The sequence below is a fragment of the Mus musculus genome, chromosome 6, assembly GCF_000001635.26.
Source record: "Mus musculus strain C57BL/6J chromosome 6, GRCm38.p6 C57BL/6J".
NCBI classification, from domain to species: Eukaryota; Metazoa; Chordata; class Mammalia; order Rodentia; family Muridae; genus Mus; species Mus musculus.
In genome coordinates, this window is record NC_000072.6 from 119,589,926 (window position 1) to 119,614,539 (window position 24,614).

General features: G+C 40.6%; 1 protein-coding gene across 20 annotated transcripts in view; it reads right to left on the reverse strand.

The window, feature by feature from the left end:
• Positions 1-24,614, reverse strand: part of Erc1 (ELKS/RAB6-interacting/CAST family member 1) — a 277,389-nt gene that overhangs the window by 19,130 nt on the left and 233,645 nt on the right. For all 20 annotated transcript variants that reach the window (XR_003956155.1, XR_003956153.1, XR_003956152.1 and 17 more), the window contains one exon: positions 4,860-5,048. Coding sequence is in view for 14 of the 20 variants with exons in the window: in XM_006505373.4 (XP_006505436.1) it covers positions 4,860-5,048 (189 nt within the window). In the remaining 6 variants the exon portion in view is untranslated. The remainder of the gene's footprint in view (positions 1-4,859; positions 5,049-24,614) is intronic.

The following is a 24,614-nucleotide window of genomic DNA, read 5'->3' on the forward strand; positions in this document are numbered from 1 at the left end:
TTCCTTATCTGTGATAGGTGTGTGTAGATACACACACACTTACACACACACACACACACACACACACACACACACTTACACTTTACAGGTCCCTTAATTTGTAACTTCTCACGATGACACAAATATGGTTATTCTACATTTAGCACGAACCTGTAGTTTTGTATCTTTGCATATTTTTCCATGTAGACACCAAACATAACATACTATTCTTACACTGGGAATGAATGGAAAATAGTATTTAATGTTTGCATAATCTCAAGCATGCAAAAGTGCTATTTTTGACTCTAATTCTCCATAGCAAGCTCCCATTTCATCTTCATTTCCTGAGCATCATGCTGGGAAACATTCGCAGAAGCAGGGCAGGAGGTTTGGGTTCTAGTGTCCGCAGCCAGCGCCCTGTCAGCTTTGAACCCCTCCTGTGCAGTCTACTCAGCTCTATGCCAGAGTCGTCCTCCTCTTCATAGCAAGGCCCAGGCAAACCTCCTCTGTCTCCCTCAGCACTGAGATCATAGGTGTATGCCACTTTGCCTGGCTTTTAAATGTGGGCTCTGGTATGGGGGTCAAACTCAGATCCTTACGCCTGTTGCACAAGCATTTTTGCTAGCTGAGTTAGCTCCCTAATACCAATTTTTATTTATTTATTTTTTAAAAAATAAGTTTTCATTGCTAGATATTTCAGCATCCAAGTAGCAAGATACTCTGGAAGAAGAAAAAGCCAGATTGTGTGAGAGCAGAGCTGAGAAGAAAAGTGAATCTACCATACTGTGTATTTTTCATAAATGTGTCAAGACACAAACAACATGCACACATTCCTGTGCTCAGTTCTGAGGAAAACACATTTATCTTCAGGGCTTGGCTATTCTCTGCTAGACGGCTGCTCTCGCCTTTTGCAGCGTCTTACGTGCTGCTGCTCTCAATGCTTTGGACAAGGCTTCAGCACTGGAGCTGAGAAAACAAGTTCAGACATCACAAAAAGAAGAAAAGCAGATCACAAATAGAGACTGGGAACCAGAACAAAGTCTGTCACCCACCAAGGGCCATTCTTCTTTCTCCTTCTCTCTCTGCGGTTTCTCAGGCTCTGCCCCCACCAGCTCCTGCATCCCTTTGGCTCACTTGGGTGGTACAGCAACCAGGCAAAGCCATCCAAGAGGCAAGAATGGAATGTCATGTCTATAGCCAATGACTGATGAGCCCTGAGTGGCAGAAATGACTTTCAGGCTCTGTGTTTAGTATTGCGCCAGCATGGTCATTCCTGAATCTACTTCTTTCAAAAGAGGGATGGGTGCAAGTTACCCAGCAATTGGAGAGAACAAAAGGAAAGACAACCTAAGGAGACAAGGCCTGAGCTAAGTTTTGGAACAATATTTTCTGAAAAATGAAAATGGGACAAAGTGCTGGGAACAGGGATTAGAATCTAAGCTCAGTGACCCACAGAGCAGCTGCCTGGTACAAAGTCACTCCAGTGTGCTTCCACCCGATGGGACGTTACCGTTTAGGGTGGAAAAACCTTTTTGTTCTCCACTGTGAGTGGATTTTAGTGTTTTAACAGAACCTATCAGTTGAACTGCTTTAATATTTCAAAGGGAGGTTAGAGGTGAGGTGTGACCTTTAAACAACAAAATACTGACATACGATAAAAAGCAAAGACATTTAATTATGTGCATGCATGTGTGTTGGCGTGAAAATATGTATGCATGAATGCAAGTGCCAACGGAGGCTAGAAGGGATCAGATCCCCAGATCTGGAATGTGGTGGCTGTCAGGGCATAATGCCTTAGTTGCTGCCCCATCTCTCTACTCATCCCAAAGCACGGGTCTTTAAGTTTATAATTGTGTATGTGTGCAAGATAAAACAATTTTATCTTGTTTTAATCCAGATATGGCACTGTAATGCTTATACCAAGAATCTCCTGTCCAAAGCTTGTGTAAACAGTTCTTATCACTTATCTTCTGCATTGTCAATAAATACTGATCACTCAGTGGCTGGGCAGAAGAAAGAATAGGGCAGGACATCCGCCAGCCAGAGGAAGGTGGAACTGGAGCCATGAGGAAGGAGCCTGGAGAGATATCATAGAAACACACCTTATGTCCAAAGAGCCAGACCAATAATAATAAGCAAGTACATTGGGGTAATGGCTGGGAGCCATATTAGTATAGAGATTAAGGTAGATCATTTAACTGCTCAGCTATTGGGGTGCAGTTTTAAATAAATCCTGGTTTCTCTGTGTGGTTTTGGGAGTCTAGAATAAGGTAAAGAAATACAGCTGATGGATTAGTTTACTAATAACATTTATATTAAAAATAATTTTACATTTGGCCCCCAATGTGGGGTGTCAAATGTATGTAAGTATGTATGCAACTATCTATCTATCTATCTATCTATCTATCTATCTATCTATCTATCATGTGTGCGCTTGTGTGAATGTCAAAGTCAAAGAACACTCTTAGAAATCCATCTTTACCTCCCACTGTGTTTGAGACATGGTCTCTTGTTGGCCACTGCTCACGCTGGACTAAATGGCTGGTAAGCGTCTGGAACTTTCCTGTCTCTGCTTCTCAATATCCCCCAGGAGCACTGGGATGTGCTATAGCAGCTAACTTATGTGGGCTCTAGGAATGCAAAGGCTGACCCTTACACTTGTACGGCAAGTACCTTATCCTCTGAACCACCTCAGCCTTACACTGCCTTATACACAGGCTGTGGGCTCAAACTTAGACCCTCAGTACTTTAGCAATGAAGATATCTCCCTGACCTTTTCTTGTATTTTTGAGACAGGGTCTTTTATTAGTTTCTTTTCTGTTGCTGTGATAATGAAAAGAAACTTGTGGGAGAAGAACAAGACGCTGAGAGCTCATATCTCAGCCACAAGCATGATGCAGAAAGGTGAGGTTGAACGGAAACTTTCAAAGCCTATTCCCTGTGACAAACTTCCTCCAGTAAGGCTGCATCTGCTAAACCTTCCCAAAAAGCATCACTGACAGGGGACCAAATATTTAAGACCTGAAACCTATGTGGGAATCATTCGCTAAAACACCACAGAGAACATTATATCAACGTCTACAGTTTTTGGAGCTTGAAATAGTTCATGAAAAGTAATGTGATGTGGGCCTGGGAGATGGCTGAGCAGTTATCGTGCTTATCCTTCAAGCAAGAGGACTAGAGTTTGGACCCTCAGACTCCACATAAGTGCTGAGTACCAAGACAACCCACCTGCACTTCCAGCTCAGTAAGTAGGGTCCCCTAAGCAAGCCTGCTAGTAATACTAGCCATGAAGGCCAGCTCTGGGTTTCATGAAGAAATTGTGTCTCAAACTAAGGCCTGAATACTGAACATGCTCCCCAAAGCTGAAGAAGTATGTACTGATTTGTTTTCAAAATCTGTCTTTTACACAGTATGTCTAGAAATGAACAGGGATACAACTGACTTTGCGGGTGATAGATAAAGAAGCTTTGCAAGAATGGAGGGCAGATACAAGGGAGGGGAAGATGAGTGGGACTGGGATGCATCATGTGAAATTCACAAAGAACCGAGAAAAGAAAACACATGGTGGGACTGGTGGCTCTAGCTGCATATGCAGCAGAGGATGGCCTAGTCGGTCATCAATGGGAGTAGAGGCCCTAGGTCCTGTGAAGGTTCTATGCCCCAGTATAGGGGACTGCCAAGGCCAGAATTGGGAGTGGTGGGTTGGGGAGCGGGTGGAGGGGGGGATAGGGGCTTTTTGGAGGGGAAACTAGGAAAGGGGATAACATTTGAAATGTAAATAAAGAAAATATCTAATAAAAAAAAAAGAAAAAGAAAGCTTTGCATAACAGCCATAAATATGTGCTTTGTGTGAGGATCAGAAGATTCTGGGAGCCTTAAAGTGCTGTCCTCCCTTCTCCTGGTTGTGTGAGAACTGAGGTGCCCATTTTATAGATGTGGTCTACCACATACCTACTACTCACCTGCTGTTGCTACCCTAGAGTCTACAGACCCCCAACCTCCCCTTGCAATGCCCACTCCAGTCCTATCTTCAAGCTGCTGCTTTGACAGGGCTAGAACAATCTACAGATTCTAGGGTAACAGGTGTGCTAAAGAAGAATTATACCCTTTAGTTATACCCCTCAGCTGTAGATATCCAGGCTGTAATTACAATAAAGACCACCCCTCTGTTACCACACTGAGGAGTATGCAAAACAGACAGCAGGAGGAAGAGAACACTCAGGGTACTACATTAATCCAAAATTCTACTTTGATGAAATCAACTTTTAGCCCCCCAAAAATAAAAATAAAAAATAATACATGTTTAACTCAGTACATATTTTTAAAATGATGTTATGCATGTTTTCTGTTGATTTGAAAATAAATAAAAAATTATAAATCAATTAAAAATGGTATTTGGGGCCTAAAGAGACAGCTCAGTTGGTAAAGCATTGCTGTACCAGTCTGAGGATCTGATCCCAGCACAATGTGAAAAGCTGGGTATGGTTGTGTGTGCTTATAATTCCAGAGCTGGGGAGGGAGGGGTGGGAGGGGAGGCTGGAGGATCCCCAATGCTCACGGTCAGTCTACCTAAACTCGTGAGCTCCAGGCAGCAACAGGCACTGCATGAAAAAAAAAGCCGAAAGCTCTGAAGAATGACACGTGAGAATGATGTCTCTGGTCCATGTGCACGTGCGCACGTGTGCGCGCGCGCGCGCACACACACACACACACACACGCACACGCACACGCACACGCACACGCACAGACACAGACACAGACACAGACACATACTCACACACAGGCTTGCGCGCACAGTACTGGAACCATGTCCTTATCCCCAAACACTACCCATCCATAGGGAAGTGTGCTTGGGCCACGTCTTGAACAAGACCTACCTGCTCCTGAGTCATCTTCTGCAGCTCATTCTCCCAAGCTGCCTGCTCACCATCTGCATTATAAGAAGCTGGTGGAGTGAGTCCACGGAGGATTAAGGGGTCTCGGTCATGGCAGAGGGCTGTCAGGTGTCCAATATACAACTTTAACTTGCTTCTATTTTGGTCAAGTTCTAAGAGGGGCTGGATGATCTGAGGTGAGAAAAAGGGAAAATCAAGGTTAATCTGAAATCAAATATTCCTTATGGCTCCCAAACCAAGACGAAAGCTCTCAGTAATACTGCAATCTTCCTAATTATAGACACAACAATTTCACAGTGTTGTTTTCCAGGAAGGAAGGAAGGACTATCGCTGAGTCCATCAATACCAGATGGAGAACTCTGCACTGAGGCAGGAGACTGAAAGAGGACTTGTGTGTCCTTTAAATTACGAATTATATTTTATTATGTTGAATACAGGTGGGTTTGCCGTGGCATGTGTGGGAGCCAGTTATTTTTTTTACTATGTGAGTTCTGGGGACTGAACTCAGGTCTTCAGACTTGGTGATACCTTTATTGCTAAGTCATTTTGCCAGTCCAGACTAGCTTGTTTGTACAGAGATGATGTTCCTGATGTCCAAAGCCTCCAGTGATGCTACAAGTGCTCTGTGCACATCTTTATGAGCAGCTTTCAAAAGGCTTCCAGAGAACACTGCTCATCTGAAAGCCTGGGCAACATACTTCCTATGGTCTTCTGCCTTCTAGAATAGAAGAAAAGTTCAGTCTCTGGAGAGGGTGCGTGTTGTTCTTGGCTTAGACGGATGATGAGAGAACTCATTACTAAATCTGTCTCATCCTGGCTGAGGCTCCTTCATTCATTTCTCAGAGGCTATCTGACATTCTTTCTCTGTACAAAGTGACTAGTAGATCTTTGCATAACACCAAGTACCTGACTCACAGCCAAGGCCGAAATCCTCACTTGTAACATTGGTTCTGTGTTTCTACGATTCTCTCTGGTAGTATATTGACCAATGGATTCTGTTACATGTTTCATGTGACAGCTTTGGGGACAAAACTCTAGCCAGGTATTGGCAGTGAGGTCACAGCCCAAGTTTTGCATTCTAGCATGCGGCTAGAACAGCCACGGGAGCTGTTGAGCCTTGACAGAGTTCCCAGACCATACACACCAGAAACTTGTACCTGCTGCATGCACTAGCCTGATATTTTCTATTACCACGATGCCTCTATACCATCTCATGTAAAAGGGACTAGATCATCTTCAAATAGAAAGAAACAAGGCCTGGTATTCATTTGAACAGTAACACCAACTTCATTATGAATCCTACAGTCTTTACCTCAAGTTTAGGATCATATAAAAACTAAAGTGGGGCCTGGATAGACAAATTACAGAAAAGTGAATCTGTGTGGTATCATTCTAATTTACACACACACACACACACACACACACACCCTCTGGTCAGCAGGTTGGTGGCAACAGTTCTGTGACAGCATTTTCTATATATGAGAGGCAGATCAACAGAACCAATCAAATAAGGACAAAGTGTTCTAGTCAAAGCAGATGTTTAGAAAGTGAAGGATTCATATAGTTCTTCACAAACAACCCCAACTCCTCAGAAAAGATGTGTTTCATCTGGGAAGAGTAACCATTAAAAGAGGTTGGGATACTGGTTTACTACCGCTAATACCAGCATTCAGGAGTCTGAGGGAGGAGGATGGTGAGTACACAAGCTAGAGTTATCTGAAGGGAGCAAACTTTAATTGAGAAGATGCCTCCATAAGAAGTAGCTGGAGGGCATTTTCTCAATTTATGATTGGTGGAAGAGGGCCCAACCCATCGTGGGTGGTGCCATCACTCAGCTGGTGATCCACGAGCAAGCCATGGGAGCACAGGAAGGTAGGCAGTGCCTCTTGAAGCTTTTGCATCAGCTCCTGCCTTCAGGATTCTGCCCTGTTGGAGTTCTTGTCCTAAATGCCTTCAACCAACAGTACTGTGAAAGTGTAAGCCAAGAAATCCTTTTCCTCCCCCAACTCGCTTTTTTTGGTCATGGTGTTTTGTTGCAGCAATAGACAGCCTAATGAAGAAAATGAGTTTGCAGCAGTGTGACCCTGTCTCAAAAATAAATGAACATTTTTCTATCTAATTCATATTATAGGTAGAATATTATCTATATAGAACAGTGGGGTTACTTTTTAATATCCCGCCCCCACCACAGTAATGAGAATCAAATCTAGGGCCTTCTACACATTAGCCAGTGGCACTGAGTTACAGCCCCAGGTCTTCCTTTACTCTGTTTTGAGACTGTGTCTCATTAGGTTGCTCCAGGTTGGCCTTGAACTTGCAATCATCCTTCTGTTTCAATCTCCTGTGCCACGAGGCCTGTGATATTTTTGTGCATATATGTAATAGATTTTCATAATAGTGATTTTCCAACCTTCTTGTTCTTCCTTCTACTTTCACATCTTCCTTATTGCCTATACCGCTTGAGTTCACGCCCAAGGAAAAACATGCTGTGTGTGTGTATACATACATACATAAACACACACACACACAAAATATACATATATAAAAATAACATACCAAACACACACATATATATACACACACACATATATTCATATATGTGTGTATCTATATAGTTTAAATAGGAAAAAACACAAAATGAACTTTTCAGAGTATATTCGTTATGACCAAAAGGTTCCATCCAAATGTGTTTTCACCATTCTATGCTTTGGAGTGTGTCTATGTGCTGGTAACTGAACTTAGAGATCATAAATATTGGTGAGGTATCCAATCATTGGACTAGGCCCTTAATTTTTTAATATAAATTTTTGAAGGGGTCTTGCTATGATAAACAAGCCCTTTGGCTTTGAACTTGTGATCCTCCTGCCTCAGCCTCAGAAGTGGCTGTGATAATGTTTGTATAACTAGGCCTAGTTCTACAGTTATAAATGTTAAGGAATATAAATTATGACAGGAGGAAAATTTTCATTCTAGCTGAGAGTTGTTTCTTTGTAAGAGGATTTGTTGTAATAGATTCTCAAACTGGTTTCAGGGGCCAGCTTTTGCTTGCACTATGACAGTGGTGTGAAAGTGTTTGCTTTAACTTCATTTCCATTTAGCTAAGATAACTAGTAAGCTTTTGAAAGACTAAGAAACTATTCCTGTATTTTTCAGAGTAGAGAGTGAAGGAAGATTCTACAATATTCTATGTGTATGGTTCATTACGTATGAGTTCTAGACACACAGATCATTTGACATTTTAATACCAGGATAGAATAAACAAAAGCAGTCCCTACTCCATTGCACCTATCCAATTAAGACGGCCTGGGTTTTCTCTTCTTACTCTACTTTTGGGGATTTTTGTTTGTTTGGCTTGTTTTGTCTTGAGATAGGGACTCCTTCTGAAGGCAAATTGAAAGGAGATGCCACACAGGACCCATAAATATTGCTGTCTGTCCACACACAGCGTCAGTACATTATGATCCTTGAAGCTGAAGTTGTGATCCCCCTGCTTCAGCTTCTTGAAGCTGGGATTATAGGTCAGTAGCCCGAACCTGGTTCTCCTCTGATCTGAGTATAGCTTAGCTGGTTATAACACTCTGAGAAGTTACCCAAGTCCTTATCATAAAAGACTGGATGAAAAGGGGCTGAAAATGATTAGAAACTAGAGCATCTGCCCCTGGGGAATTCAAATTCCATTGTTTGGAAGAGGTTTTTAAAAGTTATGTTCACTTCCTTGTGTGTTTGTGACACAGTGAGCACGCGCAGGTCAGAGGGCAGCTTGAGAGGTTCTTTCTCTGCTTCACCTGTGGGTCCTGGGGATTGAACTTCCGGCAGCAGGCTCGGTGGGAAGTGCCTTTACTTGCGAGCCATTTTTTGCTCTTCTTTCCGAAAATTGACATTTGGTTCCCAGTACCCATTTTAGGTAGTTTACAACTGCCTATAATTCCAACTCAAGGGGACCTGATATCCTCTCTGGCCATCACCAGAAGAGGAACCTGTAATCTCTGTCTCTGTCTCTCTCTCTTTCTCTTTCTCACACACACATACCCACACCCTTTAAAAGTTTCTATATATGTGTCAGCTACTCTCAGTCTTCCTAGAAAATTAGTTTTCCATCTACCAAGAGTCTTCTGTGGCTGCTTACAATTCTGAATCGGCTATAAAAGCACTGTGTTCTTTTTTACTTGCTGACATTGTCAGAGGCAGATTTGCTGTTCATATATTAACTGAATAAATACTAGTGGGTAATTTTGATTTTTTTGTTTGGGTTACTGTCCACTGCCTTTCAATATAGAATGTACCAGGAAAGTCCCACTATTAATTGACTGACTAATGTCCCAGGCACACCTGTCTTACTGGAATTCTTTAATAGAGGCCCAGCAGAGAGAGAAGAAGGGCAGAGAATAATGTTCACCACTTTTACATTTCTTCTCACTGAGCGATTCTCCTGGTCAATATTCTAGTTGGCCAGGGTAGTCAAAGATGGAGTGTTAAATTCTTTGCAAAGTCGTGGAGCTATATATTATGTTCTCACTTAAAGCAGCTCATTTATGAAAGAGTTTTTTAAAAATACAGAAAAACTCTATGGTATATTTATTACATCGATCAGTATACTACCTGTCAAGTCATAATTAATAAAAAGAAAAAAAAATCCAGTTTAGCACTTAGTGAACGCCTGAGTGGTATGCTGTATTCTATCAATGGGAATATATGAAGATGTAGTTCTACTGTATATTAAAAGAACTTATGAGATAAGTGATTAATGTTTTGGGTATATATAATAGCTAAATTGTATAAGAAATTTATCCTTGTTTAATTTTGAAACCAATGTCAAGGATCCTTGAATTGCTAAATAAATTATTTGCCTTGGTTGAGATTTAGTCTGACTTAGCCTTCAAATATGTTTATGAAATCCAAGCTTTTTATTCTTAATCCTCTGGGATGTAGCCTTTGAAACAATGAGCCCTGCCATCTGAAGGACAAGCCAAACGATGAACAGATTCTCTACACATGTTTGGTGGTGTAGTCATCCTTAACTAATCCTAACAGAAAACAAGAGAAGGTAGAATAACTCTCAGTTTTTACATCAAGAAATATATTGTATAGAATATGACAGCAAGTTCTAGACTGCACCTAGGCTTAGCTGGAAGGATAGTACAGTCACATTTATTTAATGTATGTGAATAAACACCTAACATTTCAAAGATTAAAAATAAGACGTAAGGGCGATGGCAGAAGAAGTTAAAGTGAGAGCGTCCAGAGCAGGGCCCCACCCCTCCCCTTCCCTCCCCTCACGCCCTGCCCTGCCCCTCCCCTCCTAGCTTTCCCAGATTACACACTGTGACCATTATGCATTTATTTTCCACAACACATAAAAAAAATCTCCCAGGGACACTTAAGTTATGAGATAAATCCTTTGTTTCAATTTGATGCTTACTCACAAAAGAAGAGAAACTCCCAGAATGTTATCCATATTATGAACATTGACAAAGGACTCAGGGCTTTAGCTCTGTGCTAGACAGGATCTGTGTCCTCAGGATCTGTGGGATGGCCTTGCATCACCACATTAATTAATAAGAGATACCTGACCACTGCCATCTTTAATAGTTTTTGGACCAGAAAGTCACTGGCCCCTCCCCCTTCTCTGCTGAGAGGGGAGATGAGGGGACACTGAACATGCAGGGACAAGGGACAAGAAGGAGTGCAGATCCAGGGTTCCTTGGATCCAGGATAGATAAATGTGTTAGAAAAAACAATTTTTTTTTCTTTTTTTCTTTTTGAGACAGGGTCTTACTCTGTAGCTCTGGCTGTCTTGGAACTCAATATGTAGACCAGGCTGACCTCAGATCGACCTGTTTCTACTTCCCAAGTACTGGGATTAAAGGCATGTGCCATCACAGTCAGTGATTAGAAATCTTATCACTAATAAATACCTGGTTCTAAAAGTAGAAAGCTTCTCTGAAGATCTCTGAGATAGGGCTTTACGGCTTGTTAAAGCGTAAGCTTGTCTATGGAAACTGGAAAAGACTGTACATTTTAAAATATGAAGAACTATGGTAATTCTGCTTGAAGATAAATCATTATTTTCTCTTAGTTTTACTAAAAACACATGCATTCACTACCAGCACAGGGAATAGTGTTGGAGTGGCTGAGACAACAGGAGCCTCTGCTGTATGCTGGGATGTCCTAGAGCCATGACAACTTGCAGCTCTAGAAAAGCATAGCTGTTTACTTGGCAGTTTAACCTTGTGTGTTCCATGTCAATGACTATACTCATGACATTTTATTAGCTATCCTGGAATTAAAGGAACTTAGCTGATGCTTTGTAACCTATGAGTTTAATAAAGAACTGATTTGGATTGGTGTGGTCACTAACACCTGTAATCCTAGCACTCCGGGCACTGAGACTGAGACGAAGTGTGCCAAAAGTCTGAGGCCAGCCTGGTCTACACATTAAGACCTGACCACAAAACAAAACAAAAACCCAGACAGAACAGAGCTGCACTTATTTTGGACACTGCTATAGCAACAGCTGATATGGAAATCCAGCAACTCACAGCCTGTTAAGCACAAGTAATAGTGGTGTGTGCCTGTCTGTCTCTCCAGAGTCTATGTTGTTTATGATAGCCTTGAACTTGCAATCTTCCTGTTTCAAACTCCTAAGTGCTAGAATTCTAGGTGTGCTCTGCCTAGCAAAGTATTCTACATTCTTCAGGGCAAGCAGCATGGCCGCTGTGGCTCTGGTTAGAAATGGTTATTTAAACACAGTGGTCAGAAGCAGGCAGGCCCTTGCTTGGTGACATCATGCAGTAATCACTGGGTATTCAGTTTCAGAGGCTGCCCTCTGACATGGGGTTTGGAGATGGAAGGAGGGAGGAAGAGAGAGAGAGAGAGGCATGGAGATGGGAGGGAGAGAGGGACAGAGGGGAAACAAATGTGTGTAAAGTGCTGTCGGTGTCACTTAGGTTATATGCTACAAAATCTTCAATACTTTGTGAAACAGTGCAGAATGGTTAAGCAATGTAATGCTGTTTCTGAAGATAAGCTCAAGTTTTGGAGACAGATGGGCAGGCTGAATTCTAGAATCTGCCTGACTCCAGTGGAGAGGCCTACAACACTGGCAAAGAGAACCTCTGCTTTGTTAACTTCCACAATGGTCATCAGCCAGGCTTCATTACCTCTACAATGGGATGCTCATGGCTGTTCTATGAGGATTCAAGTACGTGTCAAGCAAACCCCAGTGCTCAGCTGCACCAGGGACTGGAGAGGGAACAGAGGAAACTAGGAACTGGAAAATTACAGTTTGTGGACCACATCTAGCATTGCCGCCTGCTTCTGTATGGTTCTGAGTTAAGGATGCTGTATATATTTTTCTCTTTTGGAGACAGGGTTTTGCTTCCTATGTAGCCCAGGCTGACTTCAAACTCATGAGCCCCATGTCTGAGCCTTGTAAATGCTGGGATTATAGGCTTATACCAACAAGCATGCTTGTATTCTTTTTTTTTTTTTTAAAGATTTATTTATTTATTTTTTTATTTATTACATGTAAGTACACTGTAGCTGTCTTCAGACCCTCCAGAAGAGGGAGTCAGATCTCATTACGGATGGTTGTGAGCCACCATGTGGTTGCTGGGATTTGAACTTCGGACCTTCGGAAGAGCAGTCGGGTGCTCTTACCCACTGAGCCATCTCACCAGCCCGCTTGTATTCTTTTTATTTTGCCATTTTCAATTCTCAAAAAGAAAAATCTAAAGAGTATTTTATGTTACACAGAAAGTATATAAAAACCAATTTTAGAGTCCATCAAGTTTTATTAACTTATAGCCACACGCAATTGCTTATATGTGTCTATGGCTGCTTTCAGCACTATGACAGAGAAGCCAAATAGCCTGACAGATAACATGGGATTTGCAACGTGTAAAGCACTTACTATTTAGAAACTTTAGAAAATATTTGTAAGTTGACAGGCTGGAGAGACAGGCCAATGACTAAGGTCCCTCTTTCAATTCCCAGTACCAACACAGCAGTTTACAACTATCTAATTCCAGTCTCAATAGATTTGAGATTCTTCCAGCCTCTGTGGATATGTAGTGCACAAATATATATGCAGACAAAGCACCCATACACATAAAAATAAAAAAGTCTTAAGAAAATTGCAAATCCTTACAACAGCTCAATCTCAGACAACAGAGAAACTCACATTAGAGAAGAAATTCTTAGAACTTTTCATCAATTAGTTAACTATTATTTTTAAAAATCTATTCATAACAGGTATTTATTACTGTTATCAGCAGTAATAACGACTACAAGAGGATTTAGATTTGGCAACAGTCATAAAAAGAAATGTCTGAAGTACAATCCTTACTGATAAATAAAATCATGATACAGTTGAAATATCAAAAAGAATAGTAATGAGTTTGTAAAATAAAGCTTTAAGTCATTGAACAAAGAAATTGGGAAAGATATCAAAAGATGGAACAATCTCTCTTCCTCATGCAGTGGTAGGATTAATAGAATAAAAATGATCATCTTACCAAAAGCAGGCTACAGATTCAGTGTAATCCCCATCAAATTTTTAACACAATTCTTCATACATCTTGAAAGGGTAATTTTTAGGTTCATATGAAAATGCAAAAAACCTAGGATAGCTAAAACAATTACGCATAATAAAGGAACTGCTGGGGGGGGTATTGCCATCTCCAACGTCAAGGTGTATTACAGAGGTATAGTAATAAAAACAGAATGGTATTGGCACAAATTAGACATGTTAGTCAATGGAATTGAATAGAAGACCCAGACATAAATATTGACACCTGATTTTTTTTTTTTTTTAATAATGAGGGCAGAAATACACACTGGAAAAAAAAGACAGGATCTTCAACAAACAGTATTGGTCAAACTGGATGGCTGCATGAAAAAGAATCCAAATAGAGCCATACTTACCACTCTGCACAAAATTCAATTCCAATGGATCAAAAACCTCAATTTAAAATTAGATACATCAAACCTGACTGAAGAGAATGTGGGGGAACAGCCTGGAACTCATTGGCACTGAAAAGACTCTCTGAACAGAACACCATTAGCACTGGCTCTAAGAGCAACAATTAATAAATGGACCTCATGGAACTAAGCCTAGCATTAACTGCAGTGTAAACTGGATGATCCAGCCCAAGGCAAGCCTGTGGATAACTGCAGTCCTCAGTGATAATTTGACTCCATTCCACAAGAGATCCAAGTAAGAGATAGTATCCCAGAAAACAAAATTAATGCACGTTTACTGGGGCTCGATAGAAAGCTAAGTGGTTAAGAGTACCTGCTGCTTTCCCAGAGAACCTGAGTTCAGTTTCCAGCTCCCACATAGAGGCTCACAACTCTCTTTAACTCCAATTCCAGGGCATCTGATACCTTTTTCTGCCCTCCTTTGGCACAAGGCACACACAATGTATATATGCAGGCAAAATGCTGACAGACATAAAATAAAAATAAATTTTAAAATAAATTAGTGTTAAGTGCTCTCTTAGGTTACCGTATTTTGGTATGTGTTGCATAGCAAAGAAAATGACTAATATACACAGCACTATCTACAGTGAACTATTGTAGAAAAGGCACTAACCGTATTATGTCGTTTATACTTCTAAGCCTTTGCAAAAGCTGTTCATGACTTGTATAAGGTCAATCTGTCTGGCAGATGTTTACTGCTCCTTTAGGAGTTAGCTCAAATATCATAGTACATTTTAACTACTGAGTCTCTACTGAGGTTTCCCATGGCAATTTGTACAATTTTTCTTGTTGTAGAAAAATCCATTTTGTAGTGTTTAATGGCCTTGGGACATTCATTTATTCCCCATGAAACTGGTATATCATAGGTACACAGGATATGTCCAGAAAATATTTATGGGTTAATTTTATTTCTCACTTCAATAAGTTTTAGACCAAAATAATGAAAACTTTAAGCCACATATACTAATTGAATTTTTCTATGTTAAACTGAGGACTCAAGTGTAAACAGCAAAGGAGTACACAGAATGTGCCTTTACCTTGTTAAAACATGGCACACAGTACTACCATCCTGATTCAGCCCCAGGGGGATATAACAATATGAATACCAGATATTAAAATACTGACCAACCAACAAAATGAGGAGCAAATTCAAGATGTTTTCATTTGATATCCAGAGTGCCAAAAGCAAAATCTGAATAACTTATTTCATAGCCACAGGAAAAGCAGCTAAAGGCCACTCTAAGTTTGCCAACTACCTCCTTATACAAAAAGTTTGTCAACTACCTCCTTATACAAAAAGTTTGTGATTATAGTCTTGAAATCTAGGAAGAAACAGCCATAGTTGACCATCTTTCAATGAAGTCTTGTTAACAAGTGTTCTGCCTTAAAATCCGAATTTTCACTGAAAGAACGAGCCATCTGTTTTGAATATTTCCTAGACTAAGCCTCTATTTGTACACTGCTTTGATCTCTTGGCACAATGAAAAGCAGTGATACAGTCCAGCTACACCTCAATCAACTCTGCTCATTTCATTACCCCAGAAAGACGGACTGCCAGGCCCAGCTGGAGACTTGGTCTCATCCTAGCATTAGGAAGAGGAAGATACTTCACAGGAGAAGGGCTCTTCTGTTTTGGTTGATGATACTATTCTGTATCCAAGAAAATGTTCATTTAACCACAAATACCTAAGAATCCTACCAGAGAGGATGTATAAAAATAACTGTGGGGAGTCATGGACAAGTTAACAGAAGTAGTGCCATAGAGTCTTGCTGTGACAAAACTGCTGTTGAAGGGTCCAGATAAGACAGGAGTCAACTAATAGCCCTCCACAGCACCACCTAATAAAATAATGTCACAGGATAGCAAGTGTAGACCTGTCTTTTAAAACTATCATCAAAAGGGGCTGTACAGGATAAGCTAAGCGGCCGGGCACTGAACTTAATATATAATATGCTAGAAAATATAATAAATATTGGATGGGTCACCCAGGCACTTACATGCAAGTGGTATCAGATTAGATAATAACTTTTTAGGGTGTGGGGAGAAACAAGAATATTGAAAATGGCTGGGCGGTGGTGGCGCGAGCTTTTAATCCCAGCACTTGGGAAGCAGAGGCAGGCAGATTTCTGAGTTCGAGACCAGCCTGGTCTACAGAGTGAGTTCCAGGACAGCCAGGGTTACACAGAAAAACCCTTTCTCGGGAAAAAAAAAAAAAAAGAAACAAAAAACCCCCAAAACAACAACAATAACAAAAAAACCAAACCAAAAAAAAAAAAAAAAAACCCAAACAAAACAAAAACCCAATCCCCCTCAAAAGAATAATGAAAACAGTAGTTACTCTTGCATAAAAGTAAGCAAAGCACATGTAATGTGTGTGTGTGTGATAGGATTGAATCCAGGGCCATTGAGATACATTACAAACTGCTTTGGTAGCCCTCTGTATTTTCAGATGACTATGAAAACCAAGTAGGATGTGAAGGGTCTTATTGCACATAATGCTGAGGATATCTGGTTGTTTGGGAAAATGCCCAAATCATAAATAATAGCAGGAAGAGACGATGCTTCATTAGTGAATACTCCTCATCATGATATGAGCCCATGAATCTGAGTGCATACGCCTTAGCAATGCTTAGACACGGCCACTTTGGTCTAAGCAGTAAATCAAATGAGGTAAAGGACAGCCCTCCCCTAATCACATAGAGGACACCACAAGAGTGCAGGGTGGATCTGTGAACCACAGTATAAAGAGGTAACATTTTTAATGATTTGTTGCTACTGCATAAATATTTTCTGTAGTCAGAAACTTTCAGAAGTGGAGGAAACAAATCTGTCTATTGTGGGGTGCTTCTTGAAGGTAAACAGGCAGGGCGCAATGTCTATAGCTTACCTACCACAGCACCTTAAGGACAAAACAATGGAGTTGCTGGGCTAGTGCTGAGCTCTCTAGGGATTCATCAGAGGCTCAGAAAGATTGTCATTTTTATGATTACATTTTCGTGATGAAAAAACTGGTTAGCAGGCCTAGTTTTATGGGTGATCAGAAGAATGTATTTTATAATAGGACACAGGAGACAGAGAAGGACCATTCGAAAGCTGTATAACCACCACAACCAATGCTATCCTTATAGCTATTACTGTGTACTCCCTGGGTTCCTGGAGAAGGGTGACATGTATGGAATGAGTGAGGACATTTAATCCTCACAATATCCCTCAATGCAAGATGTAGTCATTCTTTCATTAATTTTAGGATAGTATACAAAGTAATGGTTCCATCTTAGCATGTTTACGTGTACACATCATACTTTGCTCTCATGTGCCCCCACTGCAGTTCCTATTTCTTCTCCCACTTAGTTTCTTACTGTATTTCTCACCTCCATGAAGAACTCTTGCTTCCTTCGCAGGCCTTTCTAGGAGAGCACACGTTTTATTATGACTTAGCACAGAGGCTCTGGTGCTTAAAGATGCTAAGTGACTTGCAGCAACAGTTACACAGGGCTAAAAGCAAAGCTCCATTCTTCAACACTGTCAAACACTATGAGAGAGGCTAACCAAAGAGCGCCTTCTCAGTTTCATAGATGAGATGCAGTCTTTCACTAGAGAAAAGTAGGAAGTGTAGGCGCATTATTGTACATATGTCACACAATGACATGTCTCAAGAAAAAATAGCACCACTGGACAGGGATACAGCAAAATAGCTGAGACTGTATCAAGATCAGCAGCAATTCTTTTTCTCTCCTATTTTCTATCTTCCTGCTCCAAAAGCTACTGTGTGTTTTCTCATACGCAAAAAGTCCCACAGTGGTCCATATAGCCCAGGTCATTTCTGTCAGAGAGGAGAGGAGTATCTAGGAGGAATGGTGAGGCCTCTTCCTTTCTTGTCTCCAGGAGACATGGAATAGAGGGACTGAAGACACGCCAAGATGGAAAGACTGTCTACGCTCATGGATTGGCAAAGCTAATACACAAAATGGCTGTATTGCCAAAGTGATATTCATATTTAACATAACCCCCATCAAATCACCAATCATATTCTTCACAGAACCAGAAAAAAAATCCTCTAAAATTCATATGGAAATACAAAAGGTCCAGAATAGCAAAAGCAATCCTAAGCAGCAAGAACAGTAATAGAGGTGTAACACCAGGCACTATTAGGGTCCATGGAAACTGTACGATACTGGCACAGAACTTCTGATTAATGAAATGGAGAATACAGAAGTAAACCCGCACAGCTAGTATCACACAATATTCAAGAAAGGTAAACAAAAGACACTTTCTTCAGTAAATAATGCTGAATTAACAGGATATATACATGTAGAAGAACAAAAACTTCATCTCTTACTCTGCACAAAAAACAATTAAAAAATGAGCCATTTAAAAAGGATCATAATGCAAGACTTGAAAATTTCAAACTGTACAGGTATTTTCAAATGGAAGACCAAAGTGTGAATGCTTCAATCCTACATAGAAGGAGGAGCAAAAGAATAAGAGGAGGTACAGGGAGGGAAGGACCTGGGAGGGAGAGAGGAGGGGTGGGGAAGAAGGGGTGGGGGGAAGGATCAGGTGTTGGAAGGGACAGAGAGCAGTGCAGAGGGTCAGGAAATCGAATAGAAATATGTAGCAGTGGGGGATGGATAACTGGGGGTAGCCACTAGAAATTCCCAGATGCAAAGGAAATGAGAGGCTCCCAGGACCCAGATGGGATGACTTTAGTTCAAATATGCAACAAAAGGATGACAGAACCTGTAGAGAATATAGGTACGCCCTCCTGGTTGAGGAATGAGGCCATCCACCGATGTCAAAATTGTTAACCTAGAAATGTTCCTGTCCAAAGGAAAGACAGGGACAAAAAATGGAACAGAGGCTGAAGGAAAAGTCATCCAGAGACTGCCCCACCTAGGGATCCATCCCATTTGCAGACACCAAACCCTCACATTATTGCTGATGTCAAGAAGTGCTTGCTGACATGAGCCTGATATGGCTATTCCCTGAGAGGCTCTATCAGCACCTGACCAATACAGAAACAGATACTCACAGCCAACCACCGGACTGAGCCCAGGAACCCCAATAGAAGAGCTAGGGGAAGGACTGAAGAAGCTGAAGGGGATTGCAATCCCATAGGAAGAACAATTATCAACTAACCAGACCCCCCAGAGCTCCCAGAGAGTAAACCACCAACCAAAGAGTATACTTGGAGGGATCCATGGCTCCAGATATATATGTAACATGTATCAGAGGATGGCCTTATGTGCCATCAATGGGAAGGGAGGGGAGACTTGATGCCCCAGCATAGGGGGATGGTAGAGGGGTGAGGTGGGAGTGGGTAAGTAGATGGAGGAGCACCCTCATAGAGGCAAAGGGGAGGAGGCAGAGGGGGATGGGATGGAGGGTTGTAGAGGAGTAACCAGGAAGGGGGATAGCATTTGAAATGTAAATGAATAAAATGATAACAACAATAATAAATATAGGTGTAGCAAGGAGTTTCTGAAAGGCCTCTGGACACAAGAGATAATTTCAGGAGCTGAGAAGTAGGATGATATAAAATGACAATGCTTTTGTACAACAAAAGAAATTATGACTCAAGCTATCCAAACACAGACAGCTTAGTGAATGGAACGAATCTTTGCCAAGTACACATCCAATAGGTAAATAAAGGCTGCAAAAACCCACCAAACTTCAAATCATAAAATCAACAAATGGGCTACAAAAGGCCTATAAATATTTGAAGAGTGCAATATCCTTAGCTATTAGGGAAATGAAAATTAAAACTACTCCAAGAATCAATTTCACTTTAAAAAGACAAATGACCAGAACTCCTGGTAAGGATGTGGGGAGAAAGAGATCCTTATCCAATGGGGATGGCAATGTAAACTGGTGCAGCCATCACGAAGTCAGCATGAAGGTTACTCACAAGTTAATGTGACTACTACTACTGTAGAGCCATACTCATGACTGCACTATTTACAATAGCTAGGAAAGGGAACCAGCTAGGAATCTATCAACAGATGAGTGAATGAAGAAAATGTGACCTGTGTATACTTAGAATTTTATTGGCTTAAAAGATGAAGCCGTACATTTGCAGGAAAATGGTTTGAACTGGCATTATGTTAAGCGAGATAAGCTAGAATTAGAAAAACAAACACCACATTTTCTTTCACCTGCAGACTTTCGATTTACATTTACATATGTGTGTGCGTGCACATGTATGTGTAGACCATGAAAACAGGATGGGGGCCATCAGAAGGAGGGAGGAGATTTTAAAGAAAAGGAGAGGGAGCAAGAGAGGGCAATGGAATGAACAGAAGATCAAAGTACGGGGTGGGGGGAGGAGGGGAAGGAACCAGGAAGGCTGGTAGGTGTTATCCATGGGAAGGGCAGTAGGGGAGAGGGATGAACAGAACCAAAGGATCATGATATATATGTAGACAAACGTCATAATGAAACCCTCTTCTTTGTATGATACCTTAAAAAATTAAAAACCAACTATCTGGGGTTTCTTCTTGAAATCCTGGCCCACAAGAAATATAGGTAAGAACCACGGTGCCTTGGAACCTTGAGGTAGCAGATCAGATTTTTCTTGTTGGTTATGAGGGTTTTGTTCTCTACCATACCTGATAAACCAGAAACTTTGTAAACATATTTGTACATTAAGCACTGTGGAAGGGAACCTGACATCAAAAGACCGACTAAACCTTTAACAAGCAGCTTCAAAAGCTGGAGCAATAATGAGTGTCAGTCTCAGCTTTGAGGCTCCCAATTAGGAGAACCTTTGCCTTCTATGAGGTATGAAGACATGGTGTGACCTTGGCAGTCATTACAAATAAGTTAGGGGACATTAGAAGACCCATAACTTACTTCTCCAGCTATATACTATACCTATGGATATGGAGAATGGTCACAGACGATATCCATAACAACAGTGCTTGTAGCTGAGGCTTATGCACCAAGGTAAATCCTGTTTATGAACCTCCCAGTAGCTCTGGCTGGTATTTATGTTTTGGTTTGCTTTACTGCCTTTTCTTCCAGGAACTGCTCATTTAATCACATGTAATCATGTAATATTTTCCTTCTAATCTACTTGGATTACTTTTTTGGAATTGTGCCTGTTTTGCTATATTCTTAATATACAACTAAAAATATGTTTTTAAATTTCTTTTTATAACCCAAGGGATCTAATTCTTAAGCTCAAAAGTTAAGAGGATGGAAACAGCTCTTACAAACTTGGACTTTGATATCTGATAGAGCACAGGAGGGAACCTGTGAGAGTAGGGTAAGCTGCTATGGATCTATACATGATGCATACCTGACAACTTGGCCTTCTGTCCTCCAAGATGAAGTTAAATCTGCCAGGTTCAGCCTTAACACTGTAGTGATTTACTGAGATTAATGTCTCAAGCATATTATGATGCCAAAACATCCTTCTATATTTGGTGCTAAATTAGGTACAACTCATCTGCTGTATGCTAACTGTATTTTGCAGTCTGATGTTTTCCGTAATGACATTGTTTCTACTAAATTCTCATTAAATGATGGTTCCCTGACTCTTAGTTTAGACCGAGACTTCTAATTTCAGGATAGGCAGGGTCTATAGCTCTGGTTCAGCATATAGAAACTTCAGAAAATGGAACTTAGGCCAGCCATCAACCTTCAAGATAAGAAATTAAAGTCCCAGAAGGGAAACCAAGACAAGCTATAAAGGAAAGTTAAGGGATGGGGAAGGTAAAGAAGCCTGCCACTCCCATCACCTGAGATCACCCGGGCCACACAGCCCAAGGTTAGAAACCATGCTTACAGTCGAAGCGTGCCTGAATTTCCTTCACCCCCTTTACCCATGTTCTCATCCTATCGGCCTGTACACATATGCATATAACAAATCCAAAAAACTACCTTATGAACCAAGCTTGGAGTAGAGATGTGTAATCCCAGCGCTGGACAGACTGAGGTAAGAGGACTGCCGTAAGGTTGATGCTAGCCGGTGCTAGGTAGTAAGTATCAGGATTAGCTTAGGTTCAGGGTGACATACTGTCCTAATTTCTTTCTGGGGGAGAGGGAGGGACCCAAAACACTTGCAAAAAGCTTTGTAGCTAAAAAGTATACTAAAATATTTTAACTTAAGTTTTTAAGTTCTTTAAACAATATAACTTTTAAAAGTCACCAAAATCTTTTTTTTTTTTTTTTTTTTTTGGTAAGGGAGTAATTCTGAGGCAGCTCTCAGGCTGGTCAGAAACTTACTATATAGCTGAGGAAAACTTTTGAATTCCCTCTCTTTCTGTTTCTTCTTCTCCTCCCAGCCTCCTTTTTTTTCTTTCTGAGACAAGGTTTCTCTGCATAGCCCTGAATGTCCTGAAACTCACTCTGTAGACCAGGCCACCCTCAAACTCAGAGATCCATTTGCCTCTGTCTCTCAAGTGCTGGGTTAAATGTGACTCTTTAGAGAAGGCCAGGCCAACAACTGTAGGGTGTGCAATACTGTCATTTCTTAAGTCTATCTCTTTCCCCCAATGTCCACACTTAAATCCATATTAATACTTCCTTTGTCTCCATGCCTGCCCTACTTTCTACAGTCCCATTAACTTGTAATCCCCTTGAGTTAGCCTCACTGAACAATAACTGTGATGGGCCAAGCATACTTTGTATGGTATGCACTTTCTAGTACTGTGTATCTTCAGCAAAAAGTCCCATGAGGTTGCTGAATTATCCTTGTGACACAAGATGGAAAGGGGGAAAAACTCAAAAATTTTTGTAATTTGACTGTGTAGTTCTCGAGCATGAACTTTGCAGATGTCATGTCGCAAAGACTAAAAAATGACCGAATAAATCAAGAGATTTATACAAAGCAGTAAAAAGTTATGTTAGATTAACTTCCTTAGTCAGCATGCAGATTTAATGATGATGCCTTGGGGATGGCAGACATGAGGGAAACTTGTGGGATTAAAGGGAGATGATGTACTTGCTCCACCACACTCATATTGAGAAAACCTGCATGTGAACTGCATATGTGAGTTTCCTAATGGCCGAGGGATTAAATCATCACCAATTCTAAGAATTCCCTCACAGCACTGACAGATGCAGGTTATGGCAACACCATTTACTTTCAGAAATAGGATGGTTGAGGTCAATTGTCAAAAAGATTTTGTGATCTTTAACATCCTAAGTTGTTTGTAAGATCATAAAAAAACTTTGTGCCAGAACTTGATCAAAACTGGCATTTTTAATGGTTTTAACTACTTCAAGATAAAACACAGATTCAAGATAAAAATCAATTTATCAATGTAACGTTCCCAGTTACATAGTCTTGCAAATGGAATTGAAATTATGGCAAGCTCAAATCAGGGCAAACATTTTATGCATTTCATTATATTACTGACAGTCCTGTGGACAGTGGAAAACATGCAGCCTTACTTTTCAATTTGATACAATAACTTGAAAGCAATATTTAAATATTTCCAGGAAATTAATTAATACTTTGATATATCTGTGATTTCAAATTCAGTTGACTTGTTAATTTCCAAATGGAATGCACAGAAATGCAATCTGATGGACAAGCAACTGTCTTTGAACTTCCATAGATTCTATCTCCCCATAGGCAAATACACCTCATTGCAACCATGCGTGTGATTCAGGCCATTTCTTTTTAGGTAGCACCTACATTTGTAAGCATTTTTTTTTTTTATATACAAATGAAGGGAACTAATGGCTGGGGAGATGACTCAGAGGATAAACTGCTTGGCCATAAACATGAGGACTGGAATTTAGAACCTCAGAATCCAGGTAAAACCTGAGTGGGAGCCCACGTGTAATCTCAGTATTCAGGAGATGGCCATTCAGACTAGCCGAATCAGCAAGCAAGCTCCAGGTTCACTGAAATACTTTGTCTCAATAAATAAAATGGAGAGCTATGGAAGAAGAAAGACACACCATGTCAACCTCTGGCTTCCACGGGCATACATGTAAGTGTGCATTCACATATGTGTGCATATACATATACGTAAGAACACACATGTCCAAAGAATGACATATATTAAGGGAAAAATGCCTTATGAATACCTCAAAGACTCACTGAGAACTGCAAGTGCTTTCAATAAACCAGATATTAATGCATTAGTCTCTCAAACATAATGCCAAATATCCAACTAGTGTTACAATACATTATAACTTTTATAATAAAAAAATTCAATGAAGCTTATTAGAAATGTTTGTTTTCCTTATTAAAGATCACAAACTTGGGACCTATTTCATGGTGTAGAAGACTAAATGACGTGCCATATAATTCTGTGTTATCATGTGATGATTTTTTTGGTTATTTGTAGTGGTTTATATATTAAAAAAATTACATAGAACTCCCACCCTCTGTTAGCTTTTGTTATTGTTCATATAGTTAATGTGTGGCTCAAGATCATTATTCCTTATCCAGTGTAGCCAAGAGAAGCCAAAAGATTGGACATTCCTTAGTTCTGCTGACTTATTTAATACGTCCCTTCTACAGACAAATTTTCTGAAGATTTTAAAGACTTACAAACTGTAGCACTACTGCAACCAGTATGTGTCATACTGGCTAGTTTTATGTCAACTTGACACAGGCTGGAGTCATCAGAGAGGGGGACCTTAATTGAGAAAGTGTCTCCATTAGATCAGGCTGTAAGAAGCCTGCAATACATTTTCTTAATTAGTGGTTCTTGTTGGAGGGCTTAGCTCATTATAGGTAGAGCCACCCCATGGGAGGAGATACAGAGACAAAGTGTGGAGCAGAGACTGAA